The 24,039-nt window shown below is 36.7% G+C and overlaps 1 protein-coding gene across 4 annotated transcripts in view; it reads left to right on the forward strand.

Moving 5' to 3' along the window:
- LOC115609097 (sodium channel protein type 2 subunit alpha-like) overlaps positions 1-13,011 on the forward strand; it is a 72,496-nt gene extending 59,485 nt beyond the window's left edge. For 3 of the 4 annotated variants that reach the window (XM_030488825.1, XM_030488826.1, XM_030488827.1), the window contains 6 exons: positions 1,527-1,808; positions 4,610-4,663; positions 5,593-5,730; positions 7,432-7,536; positions 8,620-8,890; positions 9,739-13,004. In XM_030488825.1, the coding sequence (XP_030344685.1) occupies positions 1,527-1,808; positions 4,610-4,663; positions 5,593-5,730; positions 7,432-7,536; positions 8,620-8,890; positions 9,739-10,931 (2,043 nt within the window). In that variant the 3' untranslated portion in view covers positions 10,932-13,004. Of the gene's footprint in view, positions 1-1,526; positions 1,809-4,609; positions 4,664-5,592; positions 5,731-7,431; positions 7,537-8,619; positions 8,891-9,738 lie in introns of all 4 variants that reach the window. The other variant, XM_030488824.1, reaches the window with a different exon arrangement.
- The last annotated feature ends 11,028 nt before the right edge of the window (positions 13,012-24,039 follow it).

Below are 24,039 nucleotides of genomic sequence, written 5' to 3' on the forward strand. Positions count from 1 at the left end.
ACAAAACAAAATAAAGCAAAGCAAAATAAAACAAAGCAAAGCAAAACAAAACAAAACAAAAGGTGAAGAAACTGACAACAGTGACACATCTATATAGCCTCCCTATAGCCTCCTATAGCCTCCCTGTGGCTCCCTGTCTACCTTCCTGGGGAAAAAAATCCCATAATAAATGCTATATTGTTAGGGAAAGGTTCTCTGATAACTGTGGGGTTGGAAGTATAGAAAAGGAGAGATGGGAAATAATTTTCTCAGCTAATGTCCTTTACTTCGTATGAATGTATCTGCTGCCATCTTACCTCTCCTCCTACACAGCTTAAATCCTTCCTGTTGAGGAAAGTATCTTCATATTCTGCCAATCTGACAAAAATCCCCAAACTCCCAAACTATTGCAAGCTGTCTGCTGAAAATGCAGACTATGCTATCTCCTGGAAAAATTGATGCATAAAAATTTAACATGGTAATGTTACTAAGAAATCTCCTTTTAATCTTTTACCTCGAAACACCCAGACGCTGCAACACAAACTTACAGTTTGGTTGTGGGTCTAAAGGTTCCAAAGAAATAGCATGGTTCCTGTCTAGGTTGAGGCTGCTGATATTCTAGAGGTGGCCAAACTAGCCAGGGTAGGGTGTGATTTGCATTGCAAACTACACATAAGTTTCTATCTAATAAACAGGCAAAACCTCTATTGATATTAGACTACTTCCAGTCAAATTAGTGTATTGAAAAATACTGCTATTTTCAAAACCATACACAAAAAACTACAAACAACTGCCTCTACTGATTTGGTAGAAAATTACCATGTGAATATCTGCAGCTTTCTTTTAGTTCAATCACAAGAAGTAAGAGGAAATTTTTGTTAAGGGATTTCATCTATCTTTTACTGCCCTTGCCCATATAGATTGGCTCAACTGTATTAAATGCAACCAAGTAAAAAAAAATCTAAGTGTAAGATTAGTGAGCCAGGCAATTTAAACCCAAGACTTATAGCAGATGCTGTTAATAAAAACTAACTTAGACATGCTTAATTATGTTATATTGTATGTAGATGCTAAAATACACTGGTGCCAATATATTCTTAGAGTTTCTGAGAATAAAATCATTAATAATGATATTTTTACATGTAGACATTTTTATTCAGTCTTCCACATCATCATTCTATGATCTTTTTCTGGTTTATTTTCTATTTATAGATTTTGATTTGTATTGTTGGAATTTAACATTTATTTCTCTCTTTTTCTCTAGAGCACACAAATTCTAAGAATCCATCTTGCTACTAACAGGTTTTCTTTTGCTTTTTGATTTTTTTTTTCAGACTTTTGCATTGTATTGGTTTCCATATTATTTTATTTCTTGCTTTTTGCAATCTCATTAGTGTTTTTATTGAATCTTAAATAACGTTTCCCCATAAATTTTAGTGTAACATTTTAACTGTCCATTCCATATTAATACTGTTTTAACATTTTTAAAGTATTTTTATTTTTCTGCTCACAAACTAAATGGCTATTTTGTCTAATTTGTACACTAGGTGGTTGTAAATGCCCTTGTAGGAGCAATTCCATCTATCATGAATGTATTGCTGGTTTGTCTTATATTCTGGCTCATCTTCAGCATCATGGGAGTGAATCTGTTTGCTGGCAAATTCTATCACTGTGTCAACACCACAACTGGTGAGATGTTTGATGTCAGTGATGTCAACAATTATACTCAGTGTGAGGAACTCATAAAAAACAATCAAAGTGCCCGATGGAAAAATGTGAAAGTTAACTTTGATAATGTAGGAGCTGGATACCTTGCTCTTCTTCAAGTAGTAAGTAAATTTATATAATTTCTTTTTGATCTTTTTAAAGAAGTCTACAAAAGTGGGCAGGTTAAGACTGTTAAGTAGTGGAATAATTTCTTCATAGCAATGATGTACAGCTTACATAACTCTACTGCATTGTTACCTATATTTTTTGTATTAATGATAGTAAAGTAACTTTCCATTCCAAGGCTAGGGAATACAGTGTCATGATGATGATAACAATGTGAAAATAATAAGTGTAAAAGGTACAAGAATATTTTTAGTGCTGCACAATATAAACTTCAGGAATGCATCTCTTGAGTCCTGCCATGGTGGGCAAGCTCAGAGGTCCCTCTAATTATTAAAAAGGTCTCTCCCCTCCTTTATAAGCACAGTTACCTTGTAAGACAGGAAGGCAGATAGCAGCTTAAAAGTGGGCAGACAACTAACTGTCTGGTCTGAAGTGAGAAATTACTGCCAATGCCTCCTACGTTCCAGAGGTTGCTTCCAACCCTAATGATTCTGTGATTGTGATCATTACACATCCACAGCAAAATGCTTTCACAGTCAAAATCCATTAATCTAGGCACTTTGGCATTGCAAAATAATTTTTCTTTTGTCAACAGCGTGATCAAGGTAAAGTGGATTTTCCTTCATGTTTATAGTCATCTAAGGAACCAGTATATAAGTTAGATGGTAAAAATAAAAATATACCAACCCAGTGTCTCCAGTGAAAATATTTGTTTAATAGAGCCTTGAGTTTCAAGACCTGGAAGTGGGTTTGGGGAAAGAAATCATAAACGATGCAAGATCTGAGATTGGGGCACCCAATGTTTCATGTACCATGGAGCCATTATCTATTATCATAATACTTGTGTAAGAGGTCTGAAATCCTCTAAGAGAAGTAGAAGCCGCCCATGGGAAGAATAATAGACAGACAGATTCTGATTGAGTATTAGGTCTGATTAATCATATAACGCTTTCTTTTGATGTTGGCAGATAAACAGTACTTGCTACTAAAATAAATATTTTTCATTAAGAAATACATGAAACTACAAAGACATTGAACTGTGCCTAAAACAGGAAAATGTAAAATACTTTTATGACAAAAAATACTCATGATTTATAACTATTATATTCCATTAATGCATGTTAAAGAGTCATTATAATATACTTAATTATGTTATTTATACTATTCTCCTTGTGAAGTATTGGATGTTACTGTATTGCATGGCATATTCTATTAATTACTGCTACATATTCAAAGTCTGTAAAGTCAGCACTCTCATGTCGTGAATAGTAGTACTGAATGATGATCCTAATTCTCTGACCAGATCTCATTGCTACCCTTGCACTAAAGATTAAACCGTCTTATTACTGATACTTGACTCTGAAGATGTACAAAGAAAACTTCTAGTCTCTTGAAACTGTGTCTGAATGTCATCTGTGTCATTCATGCAGACAGTGTTGGTCTTTAATTACTACATCACTACCATGGACCTTTCATTCTGCTTCTCTTTAATTCTTTTTATTCTGATTCTTTTCCTTTTCACATATTCCCTTCTGCCCTTTACTTTTCCTGCAGAGATTAAAGGATCCTTGAGCGTGTATCATGTCACCTCTTCAGTTGATTGTTCCCATTAACATTCTCCCTCCACTCTTCTGTGTTTATTGCTCTTACCAAACTCTAATCCTCTTCTAATATTGCTATGCAAAAGTGCACCAAATGGCTGCCAATTGTCAACTGAGCCACAAAGATCTATGAAACCTGGTTCCAAGCATACCTTCTTAATATATATCTGTATTGTACTGCAAGATTCAGGACACGAAAACTCCAAGAATGCAAGTTTTCCGCTGGGGAAAGTAGCAGCCGTACCAAAGGACCAGAGCTACTTCTGGAAAGCACAGATGCAAATATACCCCTTGGGGTGGTTCCTCTCCTGAATCTCCTAAGGAGAGATCCTTTTTATCTGTTCATTTAACAGGCCTTTTAGCTCTTTTTTTCTTTATTGTGAATAAGCTTGGAAACCCTGGCTAATATGAGTGGGCACTCATGCTTTCAACTAGAATGTCACACCAACCTTTTGGTGTTCCTCAGAAAGTGGACACTGCATGTCCATGAAAATCACCACCTTAGAGCAATGATGGCAGATCTTATTTTCCTCTATTCTACTCGAAGTCTCTATAGGAACTCAGCCCAGAGTTTTGTAGAAGTTAATCTCAGTTCTATCACAGTTCACTTTTTGGTCTTCTGGAAATCTTATTCCTCAAGGAACAATGTGTGTGTATATATATATATCTTCTTTTTTCTTTTTCTTTTTTTTCTTTTTTTTTTTTTTAATGGAGTCTATTCCTTTTAGTTATGTGGGATTAAAACATTTCTAAAAATACCATGGTAGTTTAGCCATAGCAAAAAAATTCAGATGCATGTTCATATCTGTTCAGAAGTTGTATTGCTGAGTCCATCAATTCATACTGTGCATTTGATAAAATGTTTGTTAGCATGAGTGATTCTAGTAAATTTTACTTGAAGATCTCCAGCATTAATGTTTATCCAAACCTACCATTCTTGACCTGCAAAGCAAGAATCTGCAGCTCCAAACACACTTTGCCCCTGTGGAGACCTTCAGAGACTGATTTTTAATAACTGAAAAATAACTTCTCAAAAAAAATATAGTATTATTATAAAAATATACCCGTGTTATTAAATGTGGTTTATATATTTAGATATTATTTTACTAAAAGTTAAGGCCCAAATGCTGTGACCTAGTTATTTTCCACATTATGAATTTTTATAAGGAAGACAAACAACTGTATTTTATTTCTAGGCTACTTTCAAAGGATGGATGGATATTATGTATGCTGCTGTTGATTCACGAGATGTAAGTGTAAGACTTTCAAAGATCATCTGTTGGCCATGTTCTGATATAGAGTATAAACAGCTACACATACAATAACATTAAGAATTATAATCAGCACTAGTACATATTTTTCTAGATACATTTAGTCTAGAAAGGAACTTTTATCTAATTTCATGAATCTTAGAATTTGTAGTAGAAAGGATTAATCCCACTTCCTTCTGTTTAGGCAAATAAGAGAAGTTAACATAATGGGACTTTCTTTAAAAAGCTAATGTTAATTTAAAAAAAAAAAAAGAGGGTTTTTAACCACTTCCTTTGGTAATCCTCAGTATGAATTAATTTAAGATTATATAATGTCATTTTTACATATTGAACATATTAATCTTGTTTTATAATGTATAACTGCATTTCATTGTTTGTTTAGGTATGAGCACTTCCTTTATCTATATATTTAAGTTCAATTAGATTCTAAGGTTGCAGAACACCTGTTTGTTTTCTAGGAATTAGAATTTTAAGTTGGCTACAGAACTAAATATGTAAGCCCAAAAGAATTCCAGGGAGATTTAGGTGATAGTAAAATTGATTGATTCTGTTGCATGAAAATATACCGAACATAATATAAAATATTTAGATTTGTGCTGTTAAAACTTTAAGTATTAATGACTGCTCTCAGTCCCACATTGGTTCTTCTACACGAGGAACTTTGTGTATATGTACATACGTAAACATATCTGTGTGCATATGTAGTCTAAAATTCCATATGACTAATCATTCTGACAACCTCCAGTTTTCCAAATATTGAGTGGAATGGACATGTTTAGTTTTTTTAATAACTGAGTACAGTTTATAGATTTTCTAGCTAAGATAGCATATACCTATTCATAAATTCTATGCATTGTGTTTTTACATCTAGTATTCTCATGGTTAATAAAATTTATAATGTTTTGCAGGTAAAAGATCAACCTAAGTATGAGGACAACTTGTATATGTATCTTTATTTTGTCATCTTTATCATATTTGGATCATTCTTTACCTTGAACCTTTTCATTGGTGTCATTATAGACAACTTCAACCAACAAAAAAAGAAGATAAGTATTTAAAATGTTTCCATAGTTCTATAAATTATTAACTATAATGAATTAATAACTTATTTATGTAAAGCTAATAAAAATCAAAAGTAATTTTGATTCCTTGAATAAAAATGTCTCTTTTTTTAACACAATCTATGTTGAATCTGTGCGCGTGATTTTGACCTTTGCACTTCATCATTTTGACAAGTGAAAAGGGAGAAATCAGGAGCTGATTCATAATAGTTTGAAAATTGTGTAAGAGCTAAAATGAAAATGCAAAAAGGGAATGTGCATTATTCTTTTGATTAGATGTAACAATATCTGCCATATTAATCTTTTAATTAACTTTTGAAAATCAAGATAATTTTAATTAAACTTATAGACTCTTGGCACTTAATGATAATATAATATGGCATTGTTTTCATACAATAGATAATAGTTCTGCAAATTGATTAAATAGTGGGTTAAAAGTAAGTTTGGTAGACTTCATATGAATAGGCTTAAAGATACAAGTAAAAATGTGTACAAAAGAACTCTATTTTTCTAACAATTTTGTGAGAAATTAGATGAACTTGTTAGACACAAATACAATCTATAATTTATTAGCAATAATAAAGCAAAGGTATAAAAGGAAGGAGATCTATTTCTATACATTTGACATACAAGTCTTTAAAAAATTATATTGATAATGCACATAGGTTTTTAATAATTTTAAAAATAAAAAAATACAAATAATCACATTTAAAATATTTTGAAGCCTCATGATTCTCAGCCTTCAGCTGCCAAAAAGAACTAGAACCTCAGGATCATTTTAAATCTCTGTATGCTGTGAAAAAGCAGTTTTATATGATTTGGGTTTATCCGGTCACCAAGTAAAAAGCAGCAGTACTAAACAGAATCTATGGTTAAAATCAATTGCGAACTACAGAAATTTTTCCTTGTGAAAATGTTCTTATAAGAGCCATAAATACACCTGAGGCTACTTCCTCCATTTATATCAGTTATGCTATGCTTTGGACTTTGATATCCAGTTTAGCAGACAGAGACTTTATCATTATGTTTCTATCTATCTAACTTAGTTCATTCACCAATAAGCACAATTTACTTTATACTGAAATTCAGTCGGTCAGTTGCACATCTGACTGGCAGCATTTGCCTCTGCAAACAAAGGCTAATTTGAGTTAGACAAGGTTCCAGTGATGTTTTGATTAATAATTTGCTGTGGCATGTTTTGGACTACTTTTCCTAAATTTGTATCATAGGTGATTAAACTCCTCAGGTTAGACCCAAATACTCTCCCTTGACACAACCTGTGCCTCAAAGTTACTCATTTTAGATCTGTATCCTATCTGTAATCCTAAAAGTCTGTCTAGAATTTAGGACACATGCGGCACCAATCACGCTCATATGTACTAAATCAGCAAGTTATTTAACAGCATCAGTATAGTAATTTTATAGTAAAATAGACATTTTAGCCTTGTCAGCAAAAGTGAGCATGAAGAAAAACTCAACTCTCAGCCTGACAAAGGGGAGGTTTTGTGTGTTAGGAATGCATATGAGCATCCACACTATAAATACCTGAAAAACATCACTTTTGTTATCTAAATCAAATATATTACAAAGAGACATACTGTGATATTGTATTACAGAGAGACATACTGTAGTTAAATGATGTATGCATGGACATGACAGTAATTAGTTTTGATACTATTTGTTTACTTTGGAGGTCAGGATATATTTATGACAGAAGAACAGAAGAAATACTACAATGCGATGAAGAAACTGGGATCCAAAAAGCCACAGAAACCTATACCAAGGCCAGTGGTAAGTGATTTGATTTTAAACCCCCTAATATTAAATATTCATTGGGGAATATTATTTTAGCCAACAAGAAAAGGCTATATGTCTGGAAAGAAAATATTCTTTCTATTTATTTTATTGTAAAGGTAGAATTTGTCCCTTTTTTTCTTCATTCAGTGGACTAGATTGTTCATGTTTCATTTAAAAACATACACTCTTAAGTATGAACTGCAGGTTTTAATAAGGTTAATGTGATAAATTTCATAATTCCTTAAGTCCTAGAAAAGTACAGTTGATTGTATCATTTATTGGTTCTTGTTACCCCCAGATAAACTTAATTTTCTGTTTTCTCCTCCCAGATAATGTGTAGGAAATGGGGAGGCACTAGCCCTTGCTGAAGACAGAAGGGAGCAGTGGTCACTTAATGAGAAAGATGCAGATAATCTTACAGGATAAAAGGATGCCGTAGGGAGCATAAACTAGGATAAATCTGTCTCTAAGATAAGAAGCTGCTATTTACTGTACTCTTACAGTGTTTGGAAAAAATAAAATACTTGTTGCACCTTATGCACCAAGTGGTTAAAAATAGTCTTTCTGAGTAGAGACATATGGCAAGAAACATTTAGCTAAGTACTAAAGAAAAACTAGGATATTGCAGTCATGCTGTGTTGGAGACATGTAACTTCAGCATGTCAACGATCTCACCAAGCACAATTAGGTTAAGAAAGAGAGAGGCCTCTCTGGGGATTAGTATTACAAACCACCTAAGAATAATCAGTTTCTATTTGGCTAGTGCTTTTGCTGGCTGTCAAGTTATACCACCTTTTTTACACCAATGGAATCAATCGTCAATGTTATTTCTGTTATTATTGCATTGTTTCCCTTCCTATCACTTCAGCCAACAGTGGTACACTTCTTGATCTGCTCTCAAAATGATCTCACAGAGTGAGACACAAACCAGCATGCGTTTAGTATGTCTTAACAGATGTGTCATGAATGGGTCTTGCTCTGCACTCCTAAATCTTGTAGGGACTTGCTTTCCCATTTGGCATTTGTAAAGACAAATGTTTTCAGACTATAAACTGTATCCCATCTCTGGTTTTGCAGAACAAATTCCAAGGCATGGTCTTTGATTTTGTAACCAAACAAGTATTTGACATCAGCATCATGATACTCATCTGCCTTAACATGGTCACAATGATGGTAGAAACAGACGACCAGAGTAAAGAAATGGAAACAATTTTATCCCGGATTAACCTTGTGTTCATTATCCTTTTCACTGGAGAATGTGTCCTGAAATTGATTTCACTTCGCCATTACTACTTCACTCTAGGCTGGAATATTTTTGATTTTGTGGTTGTGATTCTCTCCATAGTAGGTAAGAGCAATTCCCTTTCAAGAAATAACTAGTGGAAGGGAAAGGGAACATTTGTTACAGGAATGTTATAATAATGAATATGAAATTTTCTGTTTCCTGTATGACTTAAATGTTGATTCAGATGAAATGTTGCATGTAAGATTTTTATCTCTTCCATTAGATTTGCTGTCATCTTCCACATCAGAAGATATAAAGGAACTATTTGGCACATTAGATTAACAGGGAATGTTTAGTGGTGTATGTGAACTAACCACAAATTTGTTTTCAGTACTAAAACTGAAAAGTATGTGAAGGGGGTGAGATTTTTAATTGCTTTTGATAACTAAGGACTTGGTGAATATTTAGATTTCTGTCAACTAAAAGCTAATGACTCTCCAAAATGCAAATGAGTTGTGTGACAAACCTTAAAGAGTCATTCACCTGAGCGAGGCTGTGCTGATACAGTGTAGATCCTCAGGTTAAAAAAAAAAAGATAAATTACTAATTTGCAGAAATTAAGTAATATAATTGTTCACAAAAGACAGTAGTAATAGGCTTGGCTCCAAGAACTAATTATACCTAAGACAGAAACTTTTCTTTCCAGGCTGCTTTAGGAATAACTGAAACCTTAGGCAGACCCCATCTACCTTGCCACAAGCGAGTCAACTTTTACTTATTTTCCTTCTCCTAGATAACATTCCAACATCAGGAAGGTGCTTTCAATAAAATGGAATAATTTGTATTATTGTTTTGCTATAACTATAGGCTCCCTATACTGATTGTTTTAGACAGCAATAAATAAATCTTTATATGGGCAGTGAATTAATAAATTTAAAATTACATTTTAAATATTCACTTTTTTTCTCTAGGTATGTTCTTAGCTGAGATGATTGAGAAATATTTTGTGTCCCCAACGCTATTCAGAGTCATCCGACTTGCCAGAATTGGCCGAATCCTGCGTCTCATTAAAGGCGCTAAGGGAATCCGCACTCTGCTTTTTGCTTTGATGATGTCTCTTCCTGCTTTGTTCAACATTGGTCTGCTGCTGTTCCTGGTCATGTTTATCTATGCGATATTTGGCATGTCCAACTTTGCCTATGTTAAGAGGGAAGTTGGGATTGATGATATGTTCAACTTTGAAACGTTTGGCAACAGCATGATCTGCCTTTTTCAAATTACTACATCTGCAGGCTGGGATGGTTTGCTAGCTCCAATTCTTAACAGTGGGGAACCAGACTGTGATCCCCATAAAGACCATCCAGGGAGCTCCGTTAAAGGTGACTGTGGCAACCCTTCTGTTGGGATTTTCTTCTTTGTCAGCTACATTATCATATCATTTCTGGTAGTGGTGAACATGTACATTGCTGTGATTTTGGAGAACTTCAGTGTTGCTACTGAAGAAAGCGCTGAACCCTTGAGTGAGGATGACTTTGAGATGTTCTATGAAGTCTGGGAGAAGTTTGATCCCGATGCCACACAATTCATAGAATACAGTAAGCTGTCAGATTTTGCAGCTTCGTTAGATCCTCCTCTTCTCATAGCAAAACCAAACAAAGTCCAGCTTATTGCAATGGATCTGCCCATGGTAAGCGGCGACAGAATTCACTGCCTTGACATCTTATTTGCTTTCACAAAGCGTGTTTTGGGGGAAAGTGGGGAGATGGACGCCCTCAGAATACAGATGGAAGATCGGTTTATGGCAGCCAATCCTTCTAAAGTCTCATATGAACCAATTACAACCACATTAAAACGAAAACAGGAGGAGGTATCTGCTGTCATTATTCAGCGTGCTTACAGGCATTACCTTTTAAGGCAAAAAGTTAAACAGGTGTCTAGTATATATAACAGAAACAAAAACAAAGAAGGAGATGGACCAGTTATAAAAGAGATAATTATTGATAAACTAAATGGGAACTCCACTCCAGAAAAGACAGATGAGAGTTCCTCTACAACTTCCCCACCTTCTTATGACAGTGTAACAAAGCCAGAGAAAGAAAAATATGAAAAAGATAAAGCAGAAAAGAACTACAAAGGTAAAGATGTCAGGGAACATAAAAAATAAAGATCTATGAATTCTGCTTGTTGGACAACTTGTTTACAGTCTTTGAGAATGAAGCATCAACTGGACTCCTGCAGGAGATTTATGCCAAACTGACAGTTTTTACACATATATATGTGTGTGTGTGTGCGCGCGCGTGTGTGTGCATATATATACATTATATATATACTTAAGGTCAGTGCCTATAACAAAGCAGTGAACCTTCATCATCAAACTGTGACTCTGTGAATCAGGGTAACAAACTTGACAAGAGGTTACTGTTTTCACTACAGCTGACACTGCTGAGAATAAGGGAAAAAGTGGCTCCACAGAGAACATGGAGCATGAAATGAGTGCAAAACAATACTTTTTTGCTTCACATTCTGCAAAACACATAGAATAGTAATTCTCTTCACTGTTTGTAATGTAGCTGCTACATTTGTCAGATTTTTACAAAACAGTGTTAGCATATTTATTATTTTTTAATTCACAAGTTGTTTACTATTACATGTGACTATTTTTGTAGTAGGTTTTATGTTGGGGAAAGAGGTATGAGGATCAGGTGTTCTACTCTCAGATTCTCTATAATGTACAGAGAGAAGTGATTTGCATAGGCATGCTGCACTTGTCAATCATGCATAAATGAAAATATGACATTGCACAAAGCTAAAGATTTTAAGAACTTCCACGTTTCAGGGTTGCTCTTAAACTTGAGGCGTTTTAACTACTTGTATGACTGCATCCAGATTAATGTGCCTGAAAAGTCTCCTCTAATTTACAGGAATCTGCAATGACTTATTTTTATGCAAATCATTAAACATGCACAAGTTCTTGGTTTTGTTAAAAAATATTGTATGGTTTCTGCACTGGAAAAATAGCTTTGCCAAAATATACCTGAAAGTTCTTCTGTTTTCTTTTTTTTTTAAACAGCTCGAGTTTTTTCCTGGATTGCTCTTTAGTTACTGCCTTCTCTCATTATAGCCAACATCCAATGAATCAATAATACCCTTTTCCATGTAAATATTAATGGTATACTGTTGTGCATATTTGAGCATAGAATTAAATGGCTTTGCCACATTGAATTCCATCAGATATGTACCACAGTATGGATAATTTGCAAGAGCTCAACAGGACATGTTGTCTTCTGTGTCATTATAGTTAGTTTGGAGAGTATCACTGATGCATGTCAATGCTTTTGCTGCTGTATCTTGCTCCTTCCACTGTCGACAGTCTCCACTATAGGAAACCATGTGTCAGTGGTTAAGTGAATCAAATTGTCCAAGCAGACCTCATTCTTTCATATCATTAAGCAATAGTTTGCAGATATTTATGAGCTGCTTTAGTTTTGCATTTTAAAATTGAAGTGGTGTAGAATCAGACTGTACAGGCCATATTATAAACTGTTTAACCTGTTGAAAATGTGGTTAACATATATAAATAATGTAAAGAAATACCATTTGGCAACCGTTTTGTATATAAGAAAAGTGTCTTCAAGTTTAGATCACTGTTTCTTATATTTCTTTCCTCATTCACTTGGCTTACTTTTTAACCACAGTTATTTCAAACTGGCATCATCACACTCAGAAAAAAAAAAAAGAGTATTCATAGACTATCTTGTTTTAATATTATATTTGAATATGTTTAAATGTGAAGTAAATTGTGTAAATCTGGAACCCAGCTTGTTTCCAAATAGTTATATCTGGTAACAGGACATAGCAAGGAAAGTATTAGAGGAATGTGCAAATTTCTAGGGGTTTGAATCAGAAGTTCCAAGATAGTCTCATTGTTCATTAAATCCTTGCTATCTTGCAGTGTCTGTTTACATAGCCTATTCTTATTCTTTTTGAATCACGCTGCACTAGACTTGTAAAACTAGGATCCACAATATTTCCCAAGAACAAAATGGCACATTTGTATAATCAAGGACATCAGGACATTTTGTGTTTCATACACAAGCTAACATTAAATGTAGAATCTTTCTTTTACAAATGTTTTTGACTTGTAATGTGTTGGTGAAATGCATGCAGGAAATTGCTATTATCATGAACAGCGTAAACAATATTACAAATGAGCCAAAAAATAAAGATTTCATTTTTTTATTGTTTGGTTTTGGTTTAGGGTTTTTTTTTTTCCTCTTTGTCCTTTTCTTGGTTAAAGCAAGACAAAAACTGGCTTTGGTACAAATAAAGAATGTTTTCTTTATCACGAGAACCAAATACGTTATTCTTCACATTTTAATTTTTATGTAAAACAATTTAAAACAAAAAATCTGATAATTTTGACCCCACCGCATTGATTTCTACTTCTTTGTCACCAGCATGCTGTCTGGGGATAACACAGGACACCTACACATTCTGCCCCAGCAGCCTTTCTGACAACCCGCAAGAGCCCTTCTGAAGCATAAAGGCACTGGTCGGTATCTAAGGTCGGTATTGTTTTAGTTTGCCAGATTGCTGCTACCAAAGCTGCTCACACTTTATGAGTCTTAAATATGCAAACAAACTCTCCAACAAAGTTCCTCTGTTAGGTCCTGTATAACATTCAACCAAAGGGCTCATCATAAAGACATGAAAATTGGTTTTAATTGTACCATGATTCTTTTTATTCCAGTAATTCTCAAAAGTAATAAATACCATGTCACTTGATCTCCCAAGAAAGGGACTGCACTGAAACTCAGCTGTGTTAAGTAGTGTGCATAGTCATAATACCCAGATGTTATACCATAACTTTTGACTCATAACTTTTTTTTTGGCACTAGAACTTTTGACTTCATGCTGTTCAAGGGCAGAAAGATGTAGTACATTGAAACACATTATCTGATTTAAAATATCATATTTTAAAATTAGCAATAAGTAGAATATTCCTGGAGTTTGCTTACTGCCATATTTTCAGCATTTCATCATCTTATACCATATAAGCCATACTTTGGCTAAATATTAAATCTATTAAGATCTCTGATATGATAAGCATCAACAATCGCTGCAGCCGAGTCTCCGAGTTGGTACACCATGAAATAGGGAACCCATATTTGCTTACATGAATGGCTTTACCTACACCAGAAAAAATGCCTTACCAAGAACACATGGAATTGTCTAGCCTGCTCATACGATTAGTTCCTGGACCTGGTCCCTGGCCTTGTAAGAATACAGGGTTAAAGCTCAAGACACTGTCTTCCACAGGCATCCTTACAAGTACCTGTCCTCCAGGCTGAAATTAGAGAATCATCTAATCACATCCTGTTAATGTCAATATGAAAATCTTTTAAGTCAAAGTTACGTCCATTATTTATTCCAGCACTCCTCTACCTACCTTATCTAACCTCATAAATGATTCAATTTACTTCCAGAGACTTTTAGAGCTCTTCTGCTTCTTTGGTCCCTGACTTCACAATTAGCAATTCCATTTTACTCATACCTATTCATATTACTGTTCAAAAAATCACCTAAAATTTGCAGAACTTTTGCTCTGTGAACACGTTGGCAAGTGTTCTGATGAGGCATGACAGTTCATCATTGACTTTCAGGAACCTGAAGTCTCTTACAGTACTCTGTAGAAATAAGATTACTGTACCCAACTTCACTACCAAGAACTGTATGTGGGAAAACATTAACAATGCTTTTGGCCTGGACCAGCAGGAAGAGCTGAGGGTCTTGGTTTAACCTAAACTATAAATAGGCTCGCTGCTTTGAGGGCATGTCTGTCTAATTATGCTTTGCTGCTTTTGTGAACTTCTTGCCTTCTAACCTATTCCCTTTTCCACAGAAATATATTAATAGGGGTTTTATCATTTAAATAGTTTGTATAATTTAAATCCCACATTACATACTCCTCTCCTGTGCTTCCAGACCATTTGAACAGAAATGCTATTTGAAAGAACTCCCTGCATGCTACTCGGCAATCTAGTAGTGACGGTTATCCCACTCAAGCGTGGGTTTATATTCCACATTACCGCTACCATTGTGCATGTAGCCCCTTCTCCACAGTTTCCAGTCAAAGGAGTATCCCTTTCTTGGCCCCTAAATTCCTCATGACTTAATCCTCATGACTGTATTGGTCCATGTCCATGAACAGTTGAATTTTCAATGTGTCCAACCACAGACAAAATGCCTTCTACTCTGTATTAAACCTCTTATCTGTCGTGTATTGCCATAATGAGAGTATTAGCAATGCTCACAGTAGAGCTGGGTCACTCTCATAGTATAAGTTCATTACTTGCTGCTTTTATTTAACGAGTTTTTTGATGAAAAAATTTCCACGTGGATGCCCAGAAATGAGACATATTTCTGTTCAGTACATTGCAAATTAATTCACAGGGCAGCACAGCTTAATGTGTTCCCAAGCAAGTGTTCCCAGAAGTCCTAGTGCCTCACATGAGCAGTACTAACATGTGCACAGTCATAAAAGAGTAACGAGCCTGCAGAATTAACTGAAGCTATTTCAGCACTGAAAATATTAACAAAGGAGGAACGCTCAGTATATGGTAGCAAAACCAAACAAAAAACATACAAAAAAACCCCAAAAAACCACCCACCCACCAAAACCAAAAACCCATCCAAAAAACAGTCACACACATCAACCCCCACCCCCAACACTTCCTCCAAGAAGGAGCGGATTGGCTACAGTTATAATAAACAGGACTGCCATTATGACAAGTTAAGATCCCCAACAGTCAAATGTATTTACCGTGAAATTCATTAGTCTATTAAAGGAAATTGTAAGTACTCAGCACTTCTTAGCCAATTATAAATTGCTTTATTGAAAAAAGAAAAAACAAATCAATCATTTAGACAGTACAATTATGAAAGGAATTAATAAAATCAAGAAAGCCCTCACTCAGGGGGTTCATCTCCAGTATATGACTTGCATGGTACATCATTATTATTGCCACATGAATTGTTACAATTGTCTGAGTACTTCTATATTGAAGAGTGCCATTTGTTGTGATATTTTATGTTCATCTCTTTAGTTCTTCATCTAGATAGGTAAATTAAAAAAAAACATAAAGAAATCTGAGCAGGAAAAAAAAAAAAATCACTGAAATAACAACAAAACCTGATACTTAAAATGTTTTCATTATTTTTATTTGTTGCCTCTTTGAAGAATGTTTGGTTATCCAAGCATAGACAAAACAGAAATAACACCATGTGACTGAAGCTGGAAACCTCAGAAATAATTCATTATAAATAGACAAAGCAAATAGTAACCACAGTTCATTACTCATGTGCTCAAATTACTGAGCTAGTTACAACGGATGCTTTCTAAAAGATCATGATTAGTTCATGTACAATTTAATAACTTAGAGAGGATAAGGTAAAGCGGGATGGTGGAGTGCTGTGATCTGTTTCCACTAAACACCACAGTGCAGGGATGTGCTTTGTAATGCAACACATACTCTCCACCACTTTACAAATTAAATACTTCACCCCCATAGAAGAAAACATGATGCAACATGAGCCTCAGCTAAGCTAAGAAAACAAATTGTACAGCAGTAGCCTAGGCAGACTGAAGCAAATTACCATCTCCCAGAAGATGGACCACATGCATCTCTGCAGCAACTGCTATGTTTGATGCATATAAGAAAAGACATATCATGAACAATTTATAGCAGTAAAGCAGGCATCCATTCCCAAGCATTCTACACTTCAAGTAGAATTCCTGTATAACAAAAGCCATTTAATGTTTTTTCTCATAACCTATATTAAGGGGTAAGGGGAAAAATGGTATCAGCCCTAAAAGGTATCCTTCCTTGTTATAGTAAACACATATTACAAATACAAAATGCATTTACCAGACCTTACATGGCACGCCTGTTTTGTTTTTGTTGGTTTTTTGGTTTGTTTTTTTTTGTAAGACTGTAAGCCTCCTGAGAATTTCAGTATCAGAGGGTTATTTACTCTTTATTTTAAACCCCATATAGCCTGTACATGAATCACAAACACTCTGTCCCACCAGTCTTCTGAAGTAGCAGTGTTGGGTTTGCTTTCAGAATGCATAGCCCCAGGTACGTGCTTACAGCAAAGCACAAGCAAAGTATGGTCTTAATGAGTGAAGTCGGCCATCCTAAATCAAAGTGGGTCATGCTGTTTTGTCCCTCGGTCTAATGCAGTGATATCAAATCCAGCAAACCAAAAGAAGCAGTTTAACAACATGCCATATAACAGCAGCTATATTCAAAGATAACATGCACAGGTGTTTTAATTATGTCATACACACACTGTAAGTGGTTGTATTATGAGTTTCTTTCCCAGAGAACTGGAACTGATTGACTGAGTTTATCAGTCACAAAAACATACACTTGTTCACATTTTTCTCTCTTGTTGCTATTACAGGGGGATGACAGTGATGGGTCTAATTTTACAACAGCAGGAAGCTCAGTTCTAGTATACACTTAAGAGAGCTCTGATCTAAGGAAGGAAATTGATTGACCCAGAAAAAAAAAAAACACCAGCTTTTTGTCTCTGCTGAATACCAAAGGCCTTATCCTACCCCTTCATGCAAATAAGCAGAGAAAGATCTGAGAAGCTTGTGAAAGTCTGCAACAGGAAAGCTGTATAAATTCTCTCTCTTAACTGAGAAACATTGAAAAAAAAAAATATGTCAGTACAAAAAGATTTAGAAGAGAAAAGGGATGGTGGCTTTAATTGGCATAATCAGATCCTAACATGTGGGGGACATATCCTAGGTATCATTCATTTTTTGGATGGGATTTTGCTGCTGCAACTCCAAGCACCAGGGAACAGCACATTCTTTTCAAACTCTGAAAGTGACAAGGGACAAAACTGGCAGAGCATATGCTACTTCCATGAATGTGTGCTGTGTAGAAATGATGTTACTAACATCTCCCATCTGCACCAGGCACATCCTTAATTCATGTGTTGCAGAGTTTATGCAGAAATGAGGACAAGCAATTATTTTTATGTTACTGTTATCTTCATTTTATAATGCAGCATTTTAACCCAGAGTCTATATTTTTAAATGCTTAATTTTTTAAACATTTTCACATGTATTTTCAATTACATGTTTTAGACAAAAACCTGTAACTGGTCCATTTAGCACAATTTTGTTTCCCTCGTTTTATTTTTCTTTTCTTCCAAGGAAAGAGAACAAATTAACTGGTTCATCCAAGCTGTGCAATAGGAAATACAGAAGGGAAGCAGTGGTATTTAAATTACCTGCATCCTCTGCCCGTGCCCTTCAGGTTTCTGATACACAGCGAAGAATTTCAAGAGTTCCGAATGGGGACATGAAGCAACATCTCACTTGCTGGCCATATACATAGAAATACATACTGAGTGCAAAGAGCCTTGCCTCTATTGGTACTTGGCCTTCATTGGGCAGCCCTATAGCGGAATTCCCCATGCTTGTGCTCAGACCCAGCATGACTATAGCATTTTTGCATACCGTGATCCGAGTTCATCAGAACTCTGATGTGAACATCTTGTATGTCTTCATGATTGACATGCAAGAACAAGTCCTAAAACTTAGGAGGTAACTAAAATACAAAGCCCGCTGTTGTTTTGTTCGTTTCAGAATACTTGCCCAGAACAAGTAATGGTTTTTAGATAGGTGATTTATGCTATTTAATTGTCAATGGAGCAGGCAGGGCAATTTGGTGGCTGAGCTAGTAAATTTTCAAAGCTATTTGGCAAGCCTGTATTTTTTGTTCTAACCATTCTACTTCTATTTTTCAGACTGTATGCATATACAAGAATGCTCCTTGTTGTACTTCAGATTAAAATATGTACCTGATAATTTTAGAAGACACTTTACTAGCAAGGCTGCTCCCAATTCATCATTCTGCAGAATTTGCCTAGCTGAAGCTAGAGACTGTAAATATTTTACAGTAAAATTATATTTCTATATTTTCTAGGTCACTGCTTCTTTCTGTTCTTGAATCATTAGGAGCAAACAGCAGGCTGAAGGAACTGCTGCATCTGAAGATGGAGTACAAAGGAGACCAATCATTCTCCGCAGCTCACCACTGCTCCTGCACTCCTCCACAGCACTGGAAACATACACAGAGTCTCTTCCCTTGTGAAATTAAAATCCAGGTGGTAACTCTTATCCATTCACTATGGGGACTTACCTAAACACTTGAAGGAAGTATTAACTAGTCTTTTCTTCTATTTAGCCAGTTCTATGTAATTTCCATTAAAAAGGCAGGGTTTCTTTCCTTCTTTACACTCCTCATTCACTAAATTCTCATTCTTTCTGTCAGCCCACGTTAAATTTGAATCAGTGAGACCTTCTCATTTTCTGTGTACAGCATTCTTGGCTGAACTTCTGACTGAAAATCCCAATGCTGAATAGTATTAGTAACATCACAGATTACAAACTCTTTTCCAGAACTCTTCTTGACCAGTTATTACATGTAGACATACACAGTGACAGCTGTGTTTTCCTTAAAGTAAAATTTCAGTCATGTAAAAAACAACAAAAAAAAAATTCCTTCTGAACCACAAGGCCAGCTCTCATTTTGCTTGTTCTGTCCCTTCAAGTCTGATGGCCAGGTTGGATGGGGCTTTGAGCAACCTGGTCTAGTGGAAGGTGTTCCTTCCCATGACAGGTGGGTTAAAAGGGTTAAAACTAGGTGATCTTTAAGGTCCCTTCCAACCCAAACTATGACTGTAATGATTTTTTGGTTTATGTTATTTAACTCTCTTACATCCCTCTCAAGTTTCTGTCACATTACTCAAACACTCCAGTAGCAGAGACGTTTACCTGCGCTCCTGCAGGGGAACAGTGGAACTGAAATGACAAGTATCCTGCAGCAACACCAACTCCAGCTGCGGTCTTGGCAGATCCCCGAATTTTCAGTAAGGCCGTGCCAGGCCAGGCCACATAAAAACATGTAGAAGGACAATACTGGCAATTCACTTAAAAATTACTTTTTAAGCCATTCGAATCTGAAGCCAAAGATGAGGCAATCCCATTTTTCAGCTATGACATCAACAAGGTCAAACCACATGTAATCACTGCAAATACTATTAGACCTCTTTTACAAGAGAAAGCTGGTGGTCTGTCGTGCTAGACACAGCTTCTTAGTTCTACTTACCTAAATTGCTGCTATAGAGGACAGAGCTGAAGGTCTTTTTCCATTTACCCTCACTAACACTTCCCACTACGGCATGTCTACTTTCTTTCACTAGATGTGGCCACAGCCACAGAGTCCCCCTTCCCATTTAGACCAATGCCCTAAACCACTGCTAGATTTAACCTGCTTTCACCTCAGCACAGGTATACCTTTCCTTCTGAAATGCCTAACTCTGGGAAAGCCTATGGTCAATAAAATGCAGAAGCTCAGGCAGTCTGATTGTAATTGTTCTTTTGCCTTTCTAATCCATGTGAAGACTTTTAGTGTAAATGGTAAATGTAAGCAGCCCCTGATGCACTGTCTGCAGTGATGCATTCTTTCCAATTCCTGCATTTCAGGGAGCAGACACGCATGCGACAGGGGCAGGCGTGTCTTCAAGTGCAACCCATACAAAAGAGCCCACAGCTAGAAGGAGTATATCTTGACGCCCTTCCCCCATCCAGGAATTACTATCATCTTACAAGAGCTTTCCCTAAGGGCTGCATGTAGTCATGGTGACAGGACATCACCACCTGTCTGCCCCTGCAATGGAGGCGATGAGCCAGAATACAAAGCTTTGTTATGCTGCTGCTGCTGAATGCATACAGCACATTTCCAAATTGTCTGATCCCAACAGAAACCAAAGAAAAGGAAAACAGTTTTCAAGGTATAAATCTGCAGAAAGTTCCAGATTAATTAATAAGGCTTATGAAAATGAATAAAACCCCCCAGTGTTTTATGGACATGTTTCATATTCTTCAAAATGCAATTTTGAGCATAAAAATCATAAAAGGAATGCTTTATGTCCAAACATCTAAAATGCAGGCATTACAGAAACAGATTTTATGATGGGCTGCAATTGTTATTACACATTGCTTTTATTGCAGGGGAAACCCACAAAGATTATATACTGTTCACCTGCAGTTAACAGTGTCCAGCTTGCAGCATTTTGCCAGTTTATGAGACTCTAAACATCAGCTGACCAAAAATCACAGAGAAACTGGCTAAACTACTATCATGGTACCACGCAGTGAAGTGAAGAAGTAAACAGTATAAATAATGAAATAAGCAGGCAAAATGCATCCCAGCACAGACAGGAGACAGCCTAAACAGAACTCCTCCTCCTTATCCTGTATATCTAGGCTATCCCTCAGGTTATGCATACATTGTGGAATTAAGCAGTACCTTATAGCTTTCAGATGTGGAAGTATGACCCTGCCTTAGCTTGACCTTACACTGGGCAAGACACAGTGATTATCTCCTTTCTCTTCTCTTCCCAGTACACTTTGTTTCCCAAGGAAAGAAATGCAGGCTGCTAGGGATTTTTAGTGTTCAATAGGTTCCCTAAAATGGATGACTGGAAGGTGAGGACTAAACAGCAAGTTGCAGAAATCTCCGTCTTGTGATTTAGATGTATCTATGTCAGAGAAAATACATGGATCTTCCAAAGGCTGTGCTGCTGAAATGCGTTGGAACTCTATTTCCCTGAATGGGCAGGAGCTACTGGACACCTAGAGCTCCTGTGGATCCATTCATATGCACTAGCTTTCCCAAGACTGCAGATTACTTTTTTCAGTGTGGAAGTCCATAGAATTAAGGTTGTAAAACACCTGTAAGATCATCAAGTCCAACTATTAACCTAATACTGTCAAATCCACCACTAAAAGCACTGCACCTAGACATCTTTCAAACACCTCCAGGAATGGAGGTTCTGTCACTCCCTAGGCAGCCTGTTCCAATGTTTCACAATCCTTCCTGTAAAGAAATTTTTCCCAATACCCAATCTAAACCTCCCCTGGCACAACTTGAGGCCACTTGTCCTATCGGTTATTATTTGGGAGAAGACTGACAGCCACCTCACTACAACCTTCTTTCAGGCAGTTGTAGTGAGCAATAAGATCTCCCCCAAGTCTCCTTTTCTCCAGGCTAAACAACCCTAGTTCCTTTAGTTGCTCCTCATCAGACATGTGCTCTAGGCCCTTCACCAGCTTCATTGCCCTTCACTGGACATGCTCCAGCACCTTCACGTCTTTCTTGTTAGTGAGGGACCCAAAACTGAACACAGTATTCAAGGTGCAGCCTCATCAGTGCTGAGTACAGGAGGACAATCACTTCCCTAGACCTGCTAGCCACACTATTTCTGATACAAGCCAGGATGATGTTGGCCTTGGCTACCTGGGCACAAGCTGGCTCATATTAACTGGCTGTCAACCAGCACCTCCCGGTCCTTTTCCACAGGGCAGCTTTCCAGCTACTCTTCCCCAAGCCTGTAGCATTATATGGGGTTGTTGTGACACAACCCAGCGATGAGCCTTGTTGAACCTCACACAGTAGACTGGATCAATGTGCTGAGGCCAGCCCAGATCCCTCAGCAGAGCATTCCTACACTCAAGCAGATCAGCAATCCCACCCAGCTTGATGTCATCTGCAAATTTACTGAGGGTGCTCTCAATCCCCTCATCCTGGTAGCTGATAAAGTTCTTAAACAGAACAGGTACCAGTACTGAGCCCTGAGGGACACCACTTGTGACTGGCCACCAACTGGATTTAATTCTATCCACCACAACTCTTTGGGCTTGGCCATCCAGCTGGTTTTTTACCTAGCAAAGTATATGCCCTTCCAGGGCATAAGCAGCCAGTTTCTCCAGGAGGATGAGACAGTGTCAAAGGCTTTACTAAAGTCTAGGTGGGAAACACCCACAGCCTTTCCCGCATCCACTAAGCAGGTCACCTTGTCATAAAGGGAAATCAGGTTAGATATTCTTCCATCCTTTACTACATGGTTTGTAAGCACTTTTTTTTTTTTAAATGATTAGCAGAGAAGTCAGAGTTTTGATGAAGCTAGGAAAAAAAGAGTTGTTCTGTGCTCTCAAGATATGTTATTGGTTCAATTTTGACTAATACCATTGCACAAAGGGGAGGTGCTATGCACTCTGGCTATTGCCACTCCATTTCCAGCATATACCCCTTTAACAGGCAGGCAGAAGCTTTCTGGAACCAATAAAACATTAAAGCTTCATATCTAAAACCAAAATTCAGCAAATGCTGAAGGTCACATATACTAAAGTTAATCTGCCATCTTGTGGGTATATACCACAACACACCTTTTTTTTATTATCTATCTACTATACTGTTTCTTACAGACAAATTAGTATCTTGTATTTATATATTAACTGCCTAAGAATAGACAGTAAAAGATTTCTGGAAGAAAAATGGGAGATGCAAACACAATCTACCATCTGGTAGCTAAGACATACAGAATGAGTATTATACACCCTAAAGAAGTAACCGCAGAGCTACATTGCCCAAGATACAGTACTAATTCTAGCTGGGCAGACACTCTAGGCTACACTCTTGGTAACTCTGAACAATACAGTTAAAAACAATGATTTAACAACATCATAAATTAGCATAATAGAAAAAGAAAAAAAACAGAAAAAAAGGGGGGAAAGGGGGGAAAGGAGGGAAAGGAGGGGGGAAAAGGGGGGGGAAGGGGGGAAAGTGGGGGGAAGGGGGGGAAAGGGGGGGAAGGGGGGGGAAGGGGGGAAAGGGGGGAAAGGGGGGAAAGGGGGGAAAGGGGGGAAGGGGGGGAAAGGGGGGGAAAGGGGGGGAAAGGGGGGGAAAGGGGGGTAAAGGGGGGGAAAGGGGGGGAAAGGAAAAAGAAAAAAAGGAAAAAAGAAAAAAGAAAAAAAAAGAAAAAATCAAGTCAGACTTCTTCCAAACACAGGTAAAAAGATCAGTCAAGAAACCTTGTCATGTCTTCATTGTGAAATGGAATCAAAACCTAGCAGTGAATTTTATCTAGCTGTAAATAAGACTCTGGGTTTATTTTTGGCTAATAAACTTATCCATTAATAAATTAAATCTACCTGGAACTACTATTGCATTTGGTCTTAACACAAGTTGTAAAGTACATTTTCATGAGTTGCTGAGTAACAACTTCGTTATTGCTTTGGCTGACAGTTAAATTGGGTGTAGAATAGAACAAGCATCAGTGCAAAAGTAGAGCCCAAATGACACCCGCAACACCACAAACATCAGAAGGATTTGTCCAGAGAT

This window comes from Strigops habroptila, chromosome 5, assembly GCF_004027225.2.
Source record: "Strigops habroptila isolate Jane chromosome 5, bStrHab1.2.pri, whole genome shotgun sequence".
NCBI lineage: Eukaryota > Metazoa > Chordata > Aves > Psittaciformes > Psittacidae > Strigops > Strigops habroptila.